This window comes from Coloeus monedula, assembly GCF_965178545.1.
Source record: "Coloeus monedula genome assembly, chromosome: 9".
In the NCBI taxonomy this organism is placed as follows: Eukaryota; Metazoa; Chordata; class Aves; order Passeriformes; family Corvidae; genus Coloeus; species Coloeus monedula.
The window spans coordinates 19838724-19859304 of record NC_138789.1 but is presented as its reverse complement, the minus strand read 5'-3'; the positions used below and the strand labels follow the sequence as shown (position 1 = coordinate 19859304).

The 20581-nt window shown below is 40.1% G+C and overlaps 1 protein-coding gene across 1 annotated transcript in view; it reads right to left on the bottom strand.

Annotated features, from left to right (window-relative positions):
• ADGRL4 (adhesion G protein-coupled receptor L4) overlaps positions 1-18783 on the bottom strand; it is a 73484-nt gene extending 54701 nt beyond the window's left edge. The window contains exons 1-2 of the mRNA XM_082286936.1: positions 18210-18783; positions 16650-16799 (exon numbers count right to left, since the gene is read on the bottom strand). Of these exons, the coding sequence (XP_082143062.1) occupies positions 16650-16799; positions 18210-18330 (271 nt within the window). The 5' untranslated portion in view covers positions 18331-18783. The remainder of the gene's footprint in view (positions 1-16649; positions 16800-18209) is intronic.
• Between the last annotated feature and the right edge of the window lie 1798 nt (positions 18784-20581).

Here is a 20581-nt window from a genome sequence, read left to right as displayed (position 1 = left end):
ATAGACATGCCAACACACCCCAAGTTAGTCTGCTTTACACATTCTTTATTTTGAGAGGAAGAAGGTGGTGCAAAATTTTAAAGGCTGCCATATCTGGTTTAAAACATCCTTATATTTTTTTTTCTTTCTTCTTTTGTTTTTGCATATTTTCATAAGGAAAAAAAATCTCATTAAACTACTACCCATACTTTCCTAAGTGAGTATTCTGAGCAGGGTATTAATGATATTAGCAGTTAGTTTCCAGAGTGGAAATAACAACATCTGCCTCTGATTGTCCCAGCACAGGAAGTATGACTTTTGGGAGCTCTCAGAACAGGCACCCAGCACTGCCAGAAACAGGAATCTCTTGAGCAAGATTATACTGCTTCTTTTTTTTCCAGGAGCTGGACTGAAATTTTTGTAATATGCACAAAGTGTCCACACATTCCTTAAAAATCAGCCATCACATATTGTCAGTAGCATTGTTTTCACAGGGTAATCCTTGGTGATGTACAAAATGAAACCTGTTATCTCTTTGATGAATGCATTTTAAAGTCCAAGGATGAACATGCGTAAGTGACACAAAGAAGAGAGTGAAGATTTGCAAGCAGTGACAAGAATTGACAGGAAGGAAAACTAGTGTCTTTTGAAGTGGCTTCTCAGAAGTCATCTCCGCCAAAAATTTAACTCTTCTTATCCACACTTGTGCAGTACATATAAATTAATACAAAAGCTTAATTAGCTACTATCTCTATAAATTATTTAAGAGAGGTAGAGCCCAAGGTCTTGCAGACATTGGCCAGGAGATCCTGTTAGATTGGATGCTGAGAGCTGTCTCCCATGACAGTCCTGGATACTAAGCCACTGTTAAATGTCTGTCTTGATGGAGATTTATTTTGTATGTGCTTGAAACTGAACCATGTCACATATTTGGCAGGAAGTGTAATCCCTTCAGAAAGAGGATTTGATCCTCAGTGTGATCTTGCCATTCTCAGGCAGGAATAGCTCTTGGTAAAGCCAGTGCTAGGTCTGTCCATGTATTTCTGTTTTGAGTAAGGGACAAGCCCCAAACATGGGGCTATGAGAGCAAAAGCTCCTGTCCCCACCAATCCACATGGCCTCGATGGCATGAGATGTCCTACAGATACAAACTGCACAATGCACACAAAGGATGCCTCCATCTGAATTCATGCAGAGAATTGCTGGATACTTTTCAAATTGTTTCCCAAATCCACAAGTGGCATGTGATGCAAACAGCAGCATCAGAAGAATCACTATGAAAGAGAGTAAGGCATGGCTCCTGGTTTGAACAGAATCAAACAAAAACACTGAATTAATGACAGCTTAGAGATTCTCCTTTAGAGCTGACAGGTCCAGAATTCCCCCATCAAGTTGATTCTCAGTTTTGAGACTCTCTTTGGCTTGCCCTTCTCCTTTCTTCTGTTCAGACCTCCCCCTGCTATCAGCTACACCATATCTTTCTGTCCTTTCCTTCCGACTGCATCTCCTAAATTGTAGCTAGTCCCATCTCTCTGCCTTTCCTCATTTTCAGGTGGCACTGCCCATATGAAATTACCATTGCTGAAGTATGAGTTGGGATTTACCACCCCCTTTGCCTGAAAACCTTAGCTGTGAACCTCAGCAATGGCTGAGAACATGATATATCTGGGATGTAGCATAGCATTTGATACAGTGGCTCACAAAATCTTATTAGAAAAATATCTTATAATGTCTTGGATAAGAGTGCTGTTATGGGGATTGCAAACTGGCTGCAGGAATGTAAACAAAGGATAGTGGGTCATGACAAACAGCACTCCACTGAGCTGTGAAGGGGTATCCAGTTGGGGTTCCCCAGGAGCTCCTGTTAAGCCCAGTTTCATTTAACATATTTATTAATGCCCTGGAAAAAGAGATGACCATTCTGAGAATTAAATTCATGGGTGATACTAAATTACTAGATGCTTTTCATATCAATTAGGACAGAGTTATTCTATAGAGGGAAAGCAGAGAGGATGGGAACAGGAAGAGTCTGTGACCAGACTCACCTATACAAATATGTGAGGAGGGGTTTTATGTCCCAACTCATAATAATGGGAGGCCACTGACAGTCCAGCCAAAATCAGTTTGCCTCTGGTCTGTCAAAGGCTGAAGCAGAGAAATAACATTAAAATCAGGTAGGAGGTAATTATTAATTATATTTCTCCCAAAGATCCCAGATATCTCATTTTCTAGTCTCAATAAATTTCAATGTTTGGGGTTTTCTAAGATTTTGTGTAGTTTCATACTACAAAGTGGCATGTAGCAATGTAATACAAAGCCATGTGTCTCATATCAATTTATAATGTCTCTTTTCTGGGGAGAAACCAGTGGTAAAAATCTCACCATTTTCTTTTCATGACTTCTTTGAATGTACTATCAACATGATGAGAACAGAAGTAATAAAAATTGACAGAAGCAATAAGCCCTTTTAGGAATTTCACTCTCCACAAGCAAAACAATACACCTAAATGGAATCTGTCTAGAGATATAAAAGCAAAAATAAATTCTGCATGTGCCCAATAGGTCTTATGTTACAGAACCATAGAACCATCAGAGAATGGTTTGGGTTTGAAGGGACCATAAGGATCTAGTTCGAACGGCTCAGCGATGAGCAGGGGTACCTTTCACTAGACCAGGCTCCTCATGAAAAATAAGGTTTTTTCCAAGCACTGTGCTTTGTGTGCTATGGAAACACCCATGAAAATATGCCACTGCCCTTATCTAGTTTAATGGCAATATGTGCAGAGTGCTTAACTACACCATACTTTTCCATAACAGATTGTGTCTTGCTCAGCACACATAGCTGGAGGAAGAAGGAGGAAGAAGGGACATTCTGAGTGATGGCTTTTGTTTTCACTAGTTACAGATGATGAAGCCCTGCTGTCCTGGAATGGCTGAACACCTGCCTGCTCATGGCAGTGGTGAATGAAAGCCCTGTTTTTCTTTTCTTGTGTGCACAGCTTTTGCTGTACTTTTACTTTTCTGATTCTCTCCCCCACCCCACTGGGGAAAGCAAAGCAGCAGCTGTGTGGGGCTGAGTCACTGGCTGGAGTTAAACCATGACACACAAAAAGCCTTAACATGTCAGCTAAAACAAAGGTGTCCATTAAAGATTATGTTATTCCCTACTTTCCTTCCTGACTGGTAACGACTGACATGGTAAACTGGAGCCAAATCAACCTAAGAAAGTGTATGTAACACACACAAAAGTCTCTTCAGATTGCGCTAAGTCATGACAGAGGATGATTTCAGCAGAGGAGTGAAAACCATGCCTGGCTCCAAGTACAAATCCTGAATGTTTGAAAATCTGATAAGAGATCATTTTAATCCACCTTTTGAAATACCTACTACTGCTAGTGGCTACTATTTTTTTCCTGTAAGTATTGCCAAAGAGACTACTTAGGAACCAAGGTTAAAAATTTCCAGGAGGAGTTTAGTTGTAGTATTATCCAAGTAAATATAAATTTTTGATTTTGTACAATGCAATTACTTGTGTGACACAAAGCACTAATGTGTGGATGCTTTATTTTTTAATGGAATCTTACACCTAAAAATTCTTAGGACTGGCAAGGGAAAAATCCCTGGGCCTAAATCTCATTTGGTGAAAGCTTGTGTAGTAACTTTGAATTTAGAGAAGGCCTTTCAAATATGATAAAAAGTGTTTTTAATGGGTCCTGTTATATTATAATTTTCTCTCTTGTCTCGAGAGTTTAACACCTTTTCAGTGGAATATTTGCAGAGATTCTTCCTTGCTCCAAAGTTTCTACAGAAGTTAAACCCAAATTTGCCTAGAAAAGTTACGTTGAGCTAGTTTCTGGCAGCAATCCAGCGGCATCTTTATATCTGCACAGCATTGTGATTATCTCACAAATTCACAATACTTTAATTCTGAACCCTACTATTTTCCATAGAGGCAATATCTTCAGTGCTAGTCTGAATGCTCTGAATGTTAAGTGTCTGGCTCTGGCTGGATTCCCTACATTTTTTGTCTGTGAACACGTAGCACATGGCTCTTGATTACTACTTTTAAATTGATCTGTGTCTGCTATGAAAATATATTGCTTCATAAAAGTCTTTCAGGGTATCAGCTTCCAAATTAATGATTTTTCTCTCAAGCTCTGACTTTGAGAGCTTACAGTACAGATTCGTGCAGTCCAGCTACTTGAATCAAATTGAAATCCATCCATCTGCAATTCAGATCCAAATTCTTTCAGTGCTCTTGGCTCATCTCTAGGTAAAGAGCAGCTGTTGTCCTGTTAAAGTGACTGTAAATAATTCTAACTTCAGCAGTGAAATTCACCCTGCTTCACTGGGGACCACTTATCCCCAGGATGCTCCTGGGTTTGGTCTTCAGCTGGTGGAGGCTGCATACTGGTGCTGCAGGGGTGCTGCTTTACAGGGTCTGGCCCTGGCAGAGGCAGTGCCAGGAGATGTGGCAGCCCTGCAGGGCCCTGTGCCCTCCTGGGGAACACAGGGATGTGGGGACATGATGCTGAGCCAGAAACCCTGACTTGTGCTAATTGCACAGGGTGCTCACACCCATACAACACAGGTGAGGAGGGGAAAAAGGGTTTCTTTCTCTTATTGTTTTGTCCTTTTTCATCCCCAATAAGCCTGTCACCGTGTTTTTTAGGGGTTACATGTGTTCTGCAGCACAAACAGTGCCGCACCAGAAAGAGGCTTGTTTACAGCAGAGAGTCAGTAAAGTGTTTAAAGGAAGAATTTTCCAGTAAAAAGAGATGGGCCCTAACTAAGAAGGAAGGTACTAGTTAAAGCAACTCTATCAGAATAGCAGATGAATCACAATGTGATATAGCACTATTTGAAAAGATGTTTTGAATGGAGCTGTCAGCAAGTATTTTAATAGCAAGTCTTCAATTTCTGCTTTATGGGGTTTTTAACCACCAAGAAGAAAACATAAGTAACAAGGAGGGATTTAGGAATTGTTTAGTGCTTGGCTGTTCAAAGAAAGAAAAGAAGCCTCCACATGCATTGCAGCTAATGAAAATTGCCATTATGGGGATTTTTAGTCCATTTGTGAATGCTAAACACTGTAATAATGCAAAGTCCTTATGATTTTCTAAATCTTCTCAATAAGGAGGATATTATCTACTTATTTAATGACCCAATCTCTAATGGCAAGGAGCTGCTACCACCAGCAGCTCCAGCTCATTCACATAGCTCCTCTCCCTAATTAAAAGGTCTTTACAGTTAAAAATAAAGAAATAAATCAATCAAAAGCCCAAACTGCCATCAGATGATAGGAAAATAAAAGGCACTTCAGGGACAGATTTTCAATTGCTTGGCATCCACAGCTGGGAGTATTCTTTTGAAACAACCCAGTCCTCCTTTAGGCACCTCCGATAGAGCCAGACAGTTCAAAAGTGCTCAACACATATTTCTTTGGAAAATCCATCCCTAACTGTGGCTTTGTGTCCTACAGCCATTGTGACTAGCAAGACCCAACGTAAGTCACCTACCTCCCTGCTGGAGGAATGTCATCAGCATTACCCCTTCTGCAGGAAACTATAATAAAATACCTTACTGTACTCATCTGTGCTCTTGCCACTGCTTGCTGCTGCAAGAACACAGGCAGCAGGTCTATTTTTACCATGCTGCCTGTGAAAGCAGCAATAGCTGTGCTCTTGGATTTCTCTTGCAGCACTCGAAGCCAGATGTCCATATTGCGGCACAGACTCCTTACTAGCTTGAATATCAAGCTCAAAACAGAATGCTGCTGTCTGCATGGCATTCTTTGAGGGTAACATGCCATTGCCAGGCTAAAAGTTTTCTTAATGGTCATCAGTCTAAGACCAAAACTTGAGTTTCAAGAGCAGTTTGGAGCTAATGAAGCTGCACTATCTTTCTCTGAGAACAGAGGATAAAGCCCAGAGGTTTTTTAGCACATCCCTCCACTCAAACAAGAAGCATTTGGTGGTATTAACATACTACCTGTTTATTCAAGAGGAAATACAAAAAGTTCAGTTAGCAGTTCTTTTTTTCTGCAGTCTACAGCTGTGTAAATATTATCCCAGTCTCTCCTTTGACATCCACTTAAATCTCAGGCCTTGTGTGCAAAATGATACCAATGGAGCTCAACACTTGTGTACCCCACTGCTGTGTCCTGACACACCTAGGACTAAATATTTGACTTCTGTGAGACCAGTGGTGCCATATAATACGTCCCTGAAGTGACCTCATTTTCTAAAGACAGCTTTACTAAGAGTTTCCTAGGTCTTAACCATGGAGCTGAGTATGATGAAAGAGTTACGGAATCACCATACCAAGATTTGCATGACAACACTGAAAAAGAAGCCAAATTGTAGTTCTGCATCGTTTACAATTGTCACCCTGCACAGTTTCTATTTTGATCTGCTCAGATGAAAAGCCGTGTTAAGTTTTAGAAACTTCTCATCTCTGTTTTCAAGTCACTTTTGAAGGCTATTTGCCTTTCCCATTTTCTCTGTGGTAGCTAAGGAGACGAAAGTCTTTCTGTATGCACCAGATATCCCTTACACAATGGGGGAGAAATACTGATATTTTTGTATTGCACAGTGGTCATATTTATGAATTGATGCATGCTTCATCATAGCTCTAAATAATGGAACACTTTGGATAGGAACAAAGGGCCTGAAACTGTTTGTCTGAGTACCTCCAGCTTCCTCTCCCTTCTGAACTCCTTACAGGCTGATTTCGGAAAGGTAGAGCTTCCTCAGGATCAATACTACCCATGAAAATGATTTATTCAAGAGAAAAAGTAAGGCAAAGCCTTCATCATAATACAATTTTCCACCTACTCCTTTCCCATCACCACAAGGAACAAATGCAGGACTCAGAGTTCCTATTTCGCCCTGCAGAGCTTAGCTGAACTTCTCTTTCAGTCCATGCCAACATCCTGAAGTTTCTCTGGCATGTCTTTAGGGCCTCTGATGTTACAAGGATCAGTGATGAAGACTGTCATGTGATGCATAGATTATTGCTGCCATAGCTCCCTGCCCCCCATGACACTCCCGATGCAAACTGTGAGACAAAGCTGTGTTACCCTCAGCCCTTTTGAGCTTTGGGGATACCCAAAACCCACTATAATGTTGGAGGGCAGTGAAGATTACTGCACCCTGTCCCAGCTGGGGACTGAACATGAGAAGACAGGACAATGGTTGTGGGGATGGACCCACAGCTCATCTGCACAGATGGGGCAGGAGAGAAGCAGTGGTCTCCTAGTGCAGGATGAACTCACCTTTTCTCTTAGTCTTCCACTGGTAAAATTCTGGGAATGAAACCTGCAATACCTCAGACTAATTTCACATTTTTTAACATTGAGATTCAGACACTTTGCTGCAAATAAAATGTAAATATATAAACATGCAAGTCACCACCCAAGCTTATGCTCTCTCTCACTGTAACTTATGTAGATTGCTGCCTATGTGCATAGCTTTCATTACAAATAAAACATAAAAGCCGGTGCATATCCTGAAGAACTATTTTTCTTTATTGCAACAACATTACACAAAGCCTAGTAACATAAACAAAGATTAAACTTGGCTGTTCTGAACAAATAACCATTTATTGTCAAGGCTTTTCAGGAGCTTTCATTTTCCCTTTTGAAAAACAAGGTCCTGTGCCAACCTAACAAATGTGTAACATTAAGTAGTAAGCAAAATAAAGGGACACCCTGCCAGACTAGTTTATAGACAACCTCAGAGTGTCACAGCTGTACATGTCCAAGCTAAGACAGAAACCCAGTTAAATGAAGCAGACATATTAAAACCCCACCAGTGGAGTCCCTTGGGACGTCGCTGCTGTTCCTTAATGCTGCAACCCGCCTTTTGAGCAGGAGGATACGCAGGAGGAGCAGTCCGGGGGCAGAGCGGTCCCTGCTGCTGGAACAGCACACAGCAGAGCACAGCCAGAGAAGCTTTTCCCTGTTTCCCATCCTGGCACAGCAGCAACGAGCACAGGACAGAGCTGTCTCAGCCCTAAAAGAGCAGCCAGGTTTGTGATGGGCAGGTGGAAGGAGAACCCCCGGTGCCTCAGTGTGTCTGCTCTGGCTGTGGTAGCGCAGCTGGTGAGGCTCTGGCCTCTGGTGCTACCTGAATGTTAATTCCACCAGAATTCTCCATTTTAAAGCAATTGTGAATCTCCTAAACCCAGCCAGAAGTAATCACACAACAAGCTATCCCTTAGACAATGAGCAGAGATTATTCAGCTTCCTTGTACCCCAGTGGAACTGCAGCTTCCTTCCTGCCTGTGATTGGGGCTGTGATTAACCGCACAGTTCAAGGTGAAAGAAGAATGTGGTTCCACGCATGTATGGCTTTCTTTAACCTCAGCAAAACACAGTGCCAGATATTTCAATTAGTGTGTACCAAGGTCACAAAATCAATTTCTTATCACCAAAAAACACACATACTGTAAATTTCATTTTCAAGCCACAATCTCTAAATTAAATCTGTGTACCTAAAAAATATACAGTACAAAATTGAAGTCCTTCATCCCCCTCCTCCTCCTGCAGCCCAGCAGCATTTTCACAAACATCACCTGTCTTTGTGCTCTATATTTAGAGCACAATGTTTGGTTAGATTCTAATCTTCTTGGAGAACGTCATTATCTCTTTCTTTGGCAAATAGAGGCCCAAAGTGTCAATTACCTTCTTAAACTCTTTCATACACACAGGGCTGAGCTGGGTTTGATATTCTGTCTGCCAACAGCTCAGTCGGCAATTTTTCACAGTCATACACAGAAAAATTGTGCACCAGCATATCATCCTGGATAAATTACACATTTCAAATGTGGTTACATACAACTTCACCACTCCTGACCAGTATGTTCTGGCAGAAGAAAATAAAACCCAACAATTTAAAAAAAGGCAAAACCCCCAAAATCCTAAGTGGAACACTTTTCTGCAATTGAACTCTATGAGTTCAGTATAGAGTCAGAGAGAAAAAAGTTAAATGAGTGTACAAGATTAGTGGGATATTATACGTAAATCAGCATAGCTGTGCAGAAATGACATATTCTTTTACGTGTGTAATTCCTGATGATACATCCCTTCTTCTGTGGGTGACACTGACTTCATAGCCCCAAAGGCAGCTCAGAGCCTGATGGCTGCAGCAGCCCCTACCATGGGCAAGTCTGGATTGAGAAGTCTCAAGGAAATGGAATGCATGGAAGCAATTTCTTTACAGTAAGTCCTGGTCTTTCCTTAGCAAAAGCTAATTTTGTCTATACAACCACAGAACGAGTAAAACTGACAATTTTGAGATTGTCTTACATTTTTTTTCATAGAAAAGTCTGCTTTTTATTCACATGCCTGCCTGTACACTGCTCCCTGTGTACATGGCCTTGTGTATTTAATATACATGTATGAGTAGACATGTTCAGGAAATACTTTTCATCCTTTTACTTCAAACCAGCAAGTGAGAAGAACATATTGTTACTGTTGGATCTCCTGGGACTACTTCAGATGTTAGAGACACAGGAAGGGAATCATATCTCTGGTAAACAGAGAGTAAGCAAACTCTGACATAATAAGTTTAAAGCTCCTTAAATGAATTTTCCCACATCCTCTAAACTTGTAACATATTGATTCCTAGTACATAAAGCAGGATGAAAGGAGTATTTTCTCAAGAAAGGAAATTAGCATTATTTGGCAAGGGTTAAAACACACTTTGAATTAAACAAGTAAGAAACCATCCAAGTGCAGACGATCAGTCTAAAAGTTTGGGTAAATTTTTGAGAGAGATAAATAACTTTTTTCTACCACATCATCTACACACATTTTAAAAACTCTTTTTAGATACTAACAGGACTAATTGAAAAGAGAATCTGGATACGATTAAAGATATAACAAAAGGAAGTTTTGTTTCTTTCTGGTCCTTTCAAAAATGCATTACTGCATTTTAGTCATGCTCAAAGTACCATTTCAAGAAAATGTAAACAAAAGACATGAAAAAAATAGAGGGGTCTTTTTTTTTTTGGCTCCAATCTGTGGATGTAATGAGTCTATCTAAAAAGTCCCTGAAATGGACTTTGTCTAAGGCTTCTTAAGGTTAGTGTCAATCTTACAAATGGTTATTGTGGGCTGTGTCTTCGGCCCAGGTGAACTGTGTTCTCTGGCAGTAGGGAGAAGAGCTAACCCTCTGAAGATCCTCTCTCATATGGGTGGGAAACAGGGAGGGATTTCTTCATATGAGAGAGAAAAGCGGATTTGACACTTTGGATGCAAAAAATGTTTTGAGTCAAAATGTCTTGGACTCAGCCATCTACAGAGGTAAGACAATTGGAGTGAGACAGCCTCCACTATGCCTTATTCAACAGGGTTATATGACTGCAGACATCCTGCGCTGCTTTCTTTCTGACTCATGTTCTCACGCATCACCAGGCACTGTTGTAACACATGCTCCCCTTTCAAAGGCCTGAACTACTCTCAAAAAATTCAACTAAAATATAATTTAAATAGTAGCTATTAAAAGTAAATTCAAGGCTACAGAAGCTGTTTTGACTAATGCTGTTAGCCAAGGGTATGGCTATTTTCAGGAACATAAACATAACTCCATCCTTTGTGGCTGGAAGGCAACCATACAGCAGCTGGTTAGTCCCCTGCAGCCTACAGACATCACAGACATCAAGCCCTTCCCAAATTCCAAGAAAAGTGTGACATCTTGCACATGAAAAGGCAAAAGCCATACATAAAGCTGTAGGTCCCCAAATGGCCAGGAACCTGCTGAGCTAACATTGACACCAACACTTTCCTAGGCAAGTGGACTGTCATGCACCAGCAAATCAAATCCTCCCAGTTAATTTGTCCAGAATTTCAATTCCATGATTTGCCTACAGTTTTAATCTGGAATGTTAAATTGAGATAACTCAGCTGGGTAACATCTCACAGCTCAGCAGTCAATCTCTGCACTTCAAGAGAAGTAAAAAACATCCAGCTACATTATCACCAAAGAAGACATAAGGGAAGAAAACATTCTGTCCCCTGAAGAGGAACCCTGAGGCCACAGGCTTAGTTAAATATAATACCTAAATATGCAACAAACAGGGAGGTGCCTCCTAACAAATCTTGGGATAACCAAAATGCCAGACACCTAAACCTGCAGTAGGAATTCTGAATTCAAAGGTGACTCCTGCTCTTTCACACAGCCCACACTGTTTTTACCACGCTCCACCCCGAAACCATGTAAAAGCTCCAGCAGAATATAGAGGCAAAGCAGCAGAGATCAGGAGATGCAGGAGGAGAAGGGGAAAGGAAAAATGGTAAGGAGTATGTCAGAAGGGCTGGGAATTAGTGGTCATCTTTGGCCCTCTGTATAGCACATTCCAAGTTTTCCAAGCTGTCACACGCTGAGTTGAGCCCTGTTATTAGCATTTGGCTAAGGCATATCTTTCTCCTGCTGTGCTATGTTAGAGCAGCTGCAATTTGCCTTTTTATAGCCTGTGGTAACTGATAGCGGTGAAATAAATTTAGGAAGTGTGTGGATTGGATCTTCCATATCAGTGATTTCAGACTATTTGGTAAACACAGAAGTGACATCCAGTGATGTATGCCTGCTGGTAACAAAAAAAAAAAAAAAAAATTCTCCTTTAGTGAACCAGCACTTGAATTAGATAATTTTCTATTGAAGAGCACTTCTGGGTAGAATAAAATGATTATACACAGTGGCTTTACAGGGTCATTTTAATTTGAAAGCAAAAATCCCTCAAAACAATACACAAATTGGGTGCTGCAGGATGGTAACAGTGACACCAGTGAATCCAAACAAATTCAGTGACTGCAATAAAAGTCAATGGTGGGACTCAGCAATATCACGTTAGAACAAGGAACTGAGGTCTTACAGGAAAACTCCTTTTTATAGCTGGCAAAAGCCAGAGAGTTGGTTGTCTGATCCTCCATAAAAGAAGAAAATATGTTTGTGTTCAGATATTGAGCATGCTTTCAATTTGATTCAGCTGGATTTATACAAATTGCCCTGTGTTCTAACAGGGATTTTGTATTTTGATACAAAACACTACTTTGCACTGAGGTATTTTTTACCTCTGTACAATGATAAATCCTCCCACACTGCACTTCAGAAACAGAGCTACTGCCTTACTCCAACAGAAAGTTTCCCTGACAGCCTAAGACCCCGCTCAATATTTCTGGAAGAGCTGTAACTATTTTACAAGTAAGACTGATTAATCTTGCAGTGTAATTTGCAAGTGACATTTACAAGGGAATATTGTGTAGGGATATCTGGGAGGGATATTGTGTTCAGGCTTTTCCTGCTTGCCTGCCTACCCTCCTGGAACAAACAGCACTGCTTCATTTTCCTTCCGTATTTTACAAAGTTAAAGTAAACACTGTGATCACACTGTTTACTTTAATTTCCTGCAGTGTGCCAGCAAAGCAGCAAATTGGCAGTCAGCAATCAAGAAGCAGCCAGCATTGAAACAGCAGAGCTGCTTAGGAAAGCATCACTGATGCCAACTCATTTTCCCCTTTGTTTTAAAAATAAAATATTGGCTTCTATGAAGTTTTACTTCTACCCCTATCTTTTCTAAAGGATCTGAAATTTTGTTTGTTTCCTTTAATTTTCTTTTGGAAGAAAGCTGGAATTATGAACAACACCTAATTTATATGTCCAACTCCTTTTATATAAAGAAATGCATTTACAACTATGGCAAATATATTCTATTTATCTGTAAAAAATCTGTGGCATTTTTGCATGAGAGGAAGTTAACTTGTCTATAAATCAGTTGTTTCTGGGTATATCTTTATTTTTTATGCCAAGAGCTTTAGCCCATGTTACTTCAATTAGGTGTGTGGTATTGTCAAGCTAAAGCCTCATGCATTACATACAGAATACACATCTGCCCAAGAACAGTCCTAAAAAGCAAATAGATGTGCTATCAGAGGTCATTCTCTCTCATCTAATACTACATAAAGCAAGGAATATAAATACAAAAGAAAATGTAAAAAGACTGGGATAGTATTTTGTACCTCAGAGGTGTAAAGCTTGACAAGGTGACTCATTTATGGCTTTCTGGAAGATCCTGTACAGAGGGAATTTATTGCTATGTAGGCTATAATTCCAATACATAAAAGAGGCCAGATACCACAATCAGTTATTCTCCTGACTATGTGCATTCCTGCACATTTCTTGCTGAAGACAATGAGATTATGAAGAGGATTAGCTTTTTGTTAGAGTGGCCAAAGTATGCCTTCAGAAAGTCCAAAACATGACCTAATTTAAAGTGGTTGAAATCTTGTGGGAAAGATTGTAAGAGGATAATTATTTTAAAAGCCATGACTTTGACACCAGGAAATTAAATTCATATCTATGTGTCTTTATCTATACACAGCAAATCCAATAATCTTGAGCTCTCTGCAGTCACTTAGCCAGCTGGCAAAGGGAGCAAAGTCAAAACTAACAAACCCCATTCCTAAGGTATGTTGACATCAGTGATTCATGATTCATCAATAATGGTGCTAGGAAATAAATGTAAGAGGGCATTATTGCCTTTTGCAGCACAGAAAACCCAAGGGAAAATGTCTAAGTGTGTCACATTGAAAAGACAGGGCTAGCAAAGAAATAACTTTTACAAGTATTTAAGAGGTGTTACAAGCAAGTGAAAATAGAGAAACAAATGTAAACCTTTCAAAAGCTGTAAGAATGTAGCTATAAATAAAAATGAAGAGTTTCTCAGCTATGAAAGTTTAAGAGGACTAACCTGAAAACTAACACTTTCTGTTCAACATGTTTATAAGGAGAAAGAATTTGAATTGGTTGTTTCAGAATAAAGTCTCAAAACAATGACTGTTGTGCTTTAATTGTCTACCAGGATAAGCACAATGAAGAAGCTGGATCTAAGTTATGCAAAATTACTAATGTTTTTGGCAGCAATTATGACTCTGACAACCCAGCTAAATAACTAAAAGGGCAAATATGTAAACACAATGCACTATATAGGCTCTTTAGAAAATGCCTGTATTAGCACATAATTGATGATCTCCTTTGAAGGTGACTGCACTATCATTGTAAAAGCCCAAGATTATTAACTGAATAAAAATGGGTAGCTATCTCTAGAACAGCAGATACACCTGCTGGTTTCGCCACACAGAACAGCAAGATCTCATACATCATTAAACAACTGAGGCTTTGCTTTACGTTTTCACAGCTTTAAACTATTTATGATAGGGTGTAGCCTATATTTCTAATCCTTTATAGAACCTACCCAATTAAAATTCTGGTTACTTTTTTATGCTATTAGAGGACTACTGCACAATATTAATAATGCACCGTGTTACATGCTGCCCTAGAGAAACATTGTCTCTCTTTCAGGGCCAGCAGCCACACAGTTCTGATATAAACTTTGCTGCTTTGCTGGAGGGTAAGTGACTTTTGTGGCTGTTGAGGTATTTTACCAGAGAAAATGTTGGTCTCCTGACATGAGGCTTGCTTCAAACCATTGCCACTTAACTGCAAAGCGCCACAAATACATCTAGTATCTTGTTTGCCTGGACTGACATTGGAAATTTTATTTTAAAGACTGAGTTTTCAAACACTGGGTATAATTCTTAATAAAAAATTAATGGATTAACAAGATTTGTGAATGCATATTTCACTGCACTGAATTTTCTTTAAGTGCTTAATAAATGTTTTTATGAAATTTGAATGTAGATTTCTGTAAGAAAATACAGGTAAAAGAGAAAGTAAGAAAAGGTACTGTATGAGGAAAAAAAAGCATGGAAGGTAAGATAAATCTGTGCTCACAAATTTGGATTTAATAACATTATAATGGGTACATATATAATGGAGGGATTTAAGAACATCAGTCATGGCAGTGAGAAAACCAGGTATATTTACTGCAAATTTCATTGATGATTCATGATCAAAGGCTTTCTAGACCAGTACAGACAATGTAGTGGGTGCCAGATGATACTAGGTAAGTAAATGCTAGTTTGATTTATTCCAGGTAGTATTGCTAAAATTGACTTGGTTTTCTTCTTTCTCTGCATTATTCACAAATGTAGGCCCTTGTCTCTGCGAACATGATGTGCACTTATTGTTCAAATCAGCTGACTTTTTCATGGTACTAAAACTGAACTAGTGCAAGAGCAAAACCAGTGTTGTGAAGGCCATTTCTTAATTTCTTTTGAACAGCTTGATAGACAAATAATGATTTACCTATCAGGGCAAAGATAACACTAAATTCAAGAAATATGTTTAGAAACTACATCAAACTTGATGCAAATAAGAAACTGACAGAACAGTGTTTGTTCAGACTTTAGAAGGGAAGGCAAAGGGCAAATAATAATGCTGCCTACACTATCTAATGGGAGGTCACGAGGGCTTGTGGAGGAGATGAAGCTAAACTATCGTTAGAAATGTGGTAAGTGCACATGGGAAGGAACATTTACAAGCTGCAAACAAAAAACCTCAACCAGACATCAGAAAAAATGTTTTCACAATTATGGTGGTCAGACACTGAAACAATGGCCCAGAGATGTGCAGGTTTCATCCTTGGAGATACTCAAAACTCAGCTGGCCAAAGCTCTAAGACACCTGCTCTAAGTTTAATCTGCTCTGAGAGGGGAGCTGGATGAGATGACCTCCAGAAGTCTCTTCCAAACTAAATTATTCTATGATTTTTTGATTTATTTTTTATTATTTTAGCTATCTATACTTCTGTTTAAACATTACCACCTCATAAAAGGGTAGACATGTTTCTTAGAAAAATGCCTTTGCATTTCTAAATTTTCCTAAACATACTTCCAAGCACAGCATGGCAAATGAGCTATAAAAATCCAAAATACCTGTGGGCTGCTTTCCTGTACTCATACCAAACCAAAATGTTCCTGCTAAGCAGTAACTGCTAAATTTCCCAAAACGCTTGAAACACAAAAACTGACTTGGTAGATGGTTGCTACTCATAACTTCTTCTCAGGGTACTGAAAACTGACAAGATTCATATGAATTTCAGCCTGTCTGCAGCTGGACATAACCATACGAACAGTGAAAATAAGTATTAGAGACATTCATAGTAGAAGAAAACCCAAAAATGAAGGCAGGAAAAACATCCTTTTCTTTGGATGAAAGATAGAGTCATCCAAAAGCAGATCCCTTAATAGGATTTCTGGCATATTTCTCTTGCAAGAAGCTGTAGTAGAAAAATCAACACTGGCATGCCTCTGTGGCATACACACCTCCTTGGTTTTCTAGAGCAGTCCAGGAGCTGTTATTTGATGGTGATCAGCTGCTGGGAAGAGTGGCCAAGTGCTGTGAGTGTGGGGCAGGGAGCTGAGGGCTGTACAGTAGCCACCACAACAGCCGTAAGCTTCAGAAATCCTGAGTCACAGGGGAAATTGCTGAAGGTAAATCAGCAAAGATGCATTATCAACTCTCATGGAAAAGGAAAGCTGGAAAACAGGTCATACACAACTGAGATGCATGGCATGCTGTATCAAAACACTAGGCTGAGAGTAAATGGGACAATTTCTCAGAAAATGGTAATGTTTTTTGTCTTTGAAAGCATGTTAGTGTACGGCACTGTTGTGACATAAAGTTTAATCCTTGAACTAGTGGGCTCTTGAGTAAGTTTTCCAAGCGAGCATATAACAAGAAAACATATAGGTAAAATCTGTTTACCTTTACACACTGTTATGCCATTTCCTGTGTATCCTTGGGAACAATAGCAGCCTGTTGTCCCACCCTGAACTTCACACCTGGCGTCTTTGTGGCATGTCATGTTGCAGCTTGGAGAAGTGCAGCCATAGTCCAGCAGACTGGAAATCAGAACTGGAACAAAGGAAAATCAGACTTATTGTCTAAAAACTTTATTCTGAGCTCTGAGCCAAAGGTTTCCACAAAATGGGTGTATTCCAGTAAACTTAACATCACAGACTCAGCTGTACTGCATGATAGGGAAGAGCCACCAGCTACAGGGGTTTCTGTGGTAAAACACCAGACACCATAGATAAAGAACTCTAGTGTGTTCTTAACCAGTATAAAATTGGTAAACAGCTTAGAAGTTACTCAGTGATCTAGGGGAAACATTTGGATGGCTTTCAAAGCTCTCTAGTAGTTTCCAGTAAAGCACAAGCATTTATTTGCACTCTGAATTATGTATTGAGCATAATCCAAACTGCCCTACACCTCCGAGGGAAAAATACCAAAGAGGGTTCCCCATAGCAGACTTTTTATTTTTATAAACACTCCCATACTTCTGTAGCTGACACATAGGCATGGTCTGGTAGATCAAGATGAAATATCACATATTTACAGCATTATGACAGCGCGGTTTAAAAGTTATTTATGGTGTGGCAAATTATTTAAATTTAATCTCTTAAAATACCATAACTACTTTCCCATTGTATGAATGTATATGGTTTTCAATACAAATTAAAAAAGGAATCTCTTATTTTGAGAAAGCTTACAGATCACCGTACTATCACACACACCCAACAGATATGAGGCATTTAACTCAGAAGGGAGAGTAAGTTTTTTTACTTTGTAGTTTATAAATTTTTAGCAGAATGTAGTGAAAGTTGCAGAACACAGAGATCCTACTGAATGCTATCTTCCCCTGCAGTTCTGCTTTTCCCTACCTAAATGTTATTCTGGATATTTGCTAGCCTAATGTTACAGTTTCATTGCCTCATGAAATCTCACTGAGATGCTGTTTTCTTGGACAAATTAAGACTTCATGAAAAATTCAAAAGACTGAAAATTACAGACAATTTAAAAATAATTATATATAATCCAAGTCGACTTAGTGGTCAACAAATTTCACATTTTCTCTATGTTTCTGAGAAGAGAGATCTTCTTCCACAGGGATTAAAACAGAAACCTGTGGGATTCTGTTGTCATTTTACTGTTTTCAGCATGTGAAATCCGAAAATTTCCCAAGCAGATGGAGAGAGATAAGGAAAAAAACCCCAAAACCAAATGCACAGAAACCCACAAAGTTTCTGTCTTTTTCAGTACAAAAGCCACAGTGAGATAGACAGGTGTTTTGGGGTTTGGTTGTGGGATGGTACTAACCATACAATTACCAAATCCAGTAGCAGAACTGATCAAAGCTACAGGGACTTCCAGTCCTGTGTATCCAGCAGCTTTCAACCATCCCCAATATAATTATTTCTCCTTGCCAGATCCCACTCCATTCTCACCTGCCACACGCTCCCCAGAGACAGAGATTTCACCTACCTAGGAATGGAAGCAGTTTCATTGGTGATGCTGTTGCTGTGCCGTGCCCGGTGCAGAGCCCCTGTGTCACAGAAAGACCTTCCTGCTTTAAAATATCTGACCGTGGGCAAAATCCGCACATATGCCTATCAGGAAAGTGGTGTCCTGGTGCAGGGGCAGCCCTGACACTGCCCTTCGTCTTAAGCCTCACGCTTCCAAAAGTTCCTGAGGCTCACAGGCAGGACAGGAAGGGTCAGGAGAGGCTGAGGACCTGGTCTTCTGGCAAATGGGAAAACAATGAGAAAGTAAAAGGGAAGCAAGAGGCTGCGTCTTGCAGAGGATATCAGAGGATTCAGGGGTGAGGTGGTTAGAGGAGCATGGAGCTGTTTGGGAAGTGGCTGGGGCAGGGGGAGGGTGCAGCTGGAAGGGGTGACTGCAGCCTGCTGGCAGTACAGGAGCAGCAGCAGCAGAATGGAGCAGGTGGAGCAGATGAGGGAGGATGAGGAGGAGGTGGAGGAGAATAGTAACTTGCTCAGTGTTTATCAGCTCAGAGGTAACGGTCTACATGTTTCCTTCCGCCTTTTTCCTGCTGACATGAGTATATGTTAGCCCTGAGACTCTTTGTTTGGAATCAGTCTTGGCTAACTTCTGTTGCTCTTACTGCTTTCTTCAGTTTTGAGATGGATCTTTACTACAGTCAAGCAATGTTGCTTTAAGGGTAATGGGATGTGAGGGAGGTACAGGAAATCTCTGAACTCGGCTTTGTGAGGAAAACAAAGACATAGACAGGGAGGAAAGAGGCAGGAAACTCGGGAACTGAAGGAGACCAAATTTCTATGAGTTCATGGGTTGCGTAATAGGACATATTCAATATAGCCTTTGGCATGTCTTTGTGCTTGACATGAGAGCAGTTTTGTTCTCATTAACACATCCTAATGACACTTCAGCATATACTTATATCATGCTTGATATGGCAATATTTTCTCTAATCTTGCCATGGACAATGTGCCTACAGCCATTTCCCAGCTTCCTGGAGGTGATGACTCTCATGTTGAAGCATTGTAAAACAAACAATGAAATGTGCCTGTCCTTATAGATGCAAGCTGAGGGACATGCACAAATAGCCATGCTGCTGGGAGAGTGGAGAATCTCTCTAAGGTAAGTAAAACACATGAGGCTGTGGAATGTCACTGTGACAAAACATACCATGTCTGACTAAAAAGTTTTGAGGCTGGGATTTTGGTGATGGGAAAGCGTCAGTCTGCTCTTGGGAATTATCTCTAGATGTGGCAACATTTTTTTGTAAACTTTTTAGTATCTATTTGCTCACCACCATTTTCTAGCCTCATGATCACTGCTGGCTGAAGTTCAGTGGGTTAATCTACTCAAGCCAGGGAGGTGTGAGGCATGTAGAAATAGCACGTAGGTGTCTGGTTGGCACAAAGTACCTCTGGAGCACCTTGGCAAAGGGAGAGGAAGCTCCAGGAACCGGATGTTAATTTCTGATGAACTGCAGAATAATGAACAAAAGGTCCAGGTGTAGGAAGACCTTTTTCCCTTCTGTTTGACTTTGTGATGGGGGGAGAACTTAAAGGGTAAGAGAGGAAGGGAGCAGGAACCAGTTTGTTTTGTTACGTTTTCCCGTAATCTAATGCATGGAGACACAGAGGAACAGAAAATCAGCTGACCTGAGGACAACTTTGATCTGCACGTCCTGCCCTTTTGCTGGCATGTGCTGTACTGTAAGCTCAGCTGGTGTGTACTAACTTACAGATCCTGCTGCTAAACTTCAGTGGACTACTAGGGGCTGAAAACCTATAATGCAGAAAATATGTCATTGTTCCATGTCTTTTTACTCCCCAAAATCAAGATAAAAGATGATGAGACTGACAGCTGGTCTGGGGGTCTCACAGAGTCAGACCTGAAACCAGTCAGAATTTACCTGTGAGAATGTTACAGTGACATTTTGCAGCTTCAGTGAAACCCAGAGAGGAGGCCAAGATAATCAACAAGAGAAGATGTTCTTGACGCAACGGGAGGATGTTCTTGTTATGGGACATTAAGAGTGCACAAGGAAGAACTTGTGGATAATATGTAGCAACTATACTTTTGCTTGTAGAGCTGATTGTTTTACTGCTTGAGTGGTCATTGTTTCTTAGACAGCCTTGTCATTGTTTGCTAAGCAGCCAATCTCAATTAGGCCACAGTCATTGTGAAGAGGTATAGGAGTAGAGAAAATAAAAAATCTTTCTACCTCTCTTGACTATGGATTACAACTAGCGTGTGCTTTTATGTCCGCCTTGACAAAAGCCACAAAAAGATTTTAACATTAAGCAAGAAAGCAAGAAGTTACAACCTAAGATTCAGGTCTTAAGAACAGGAAACATATTTTT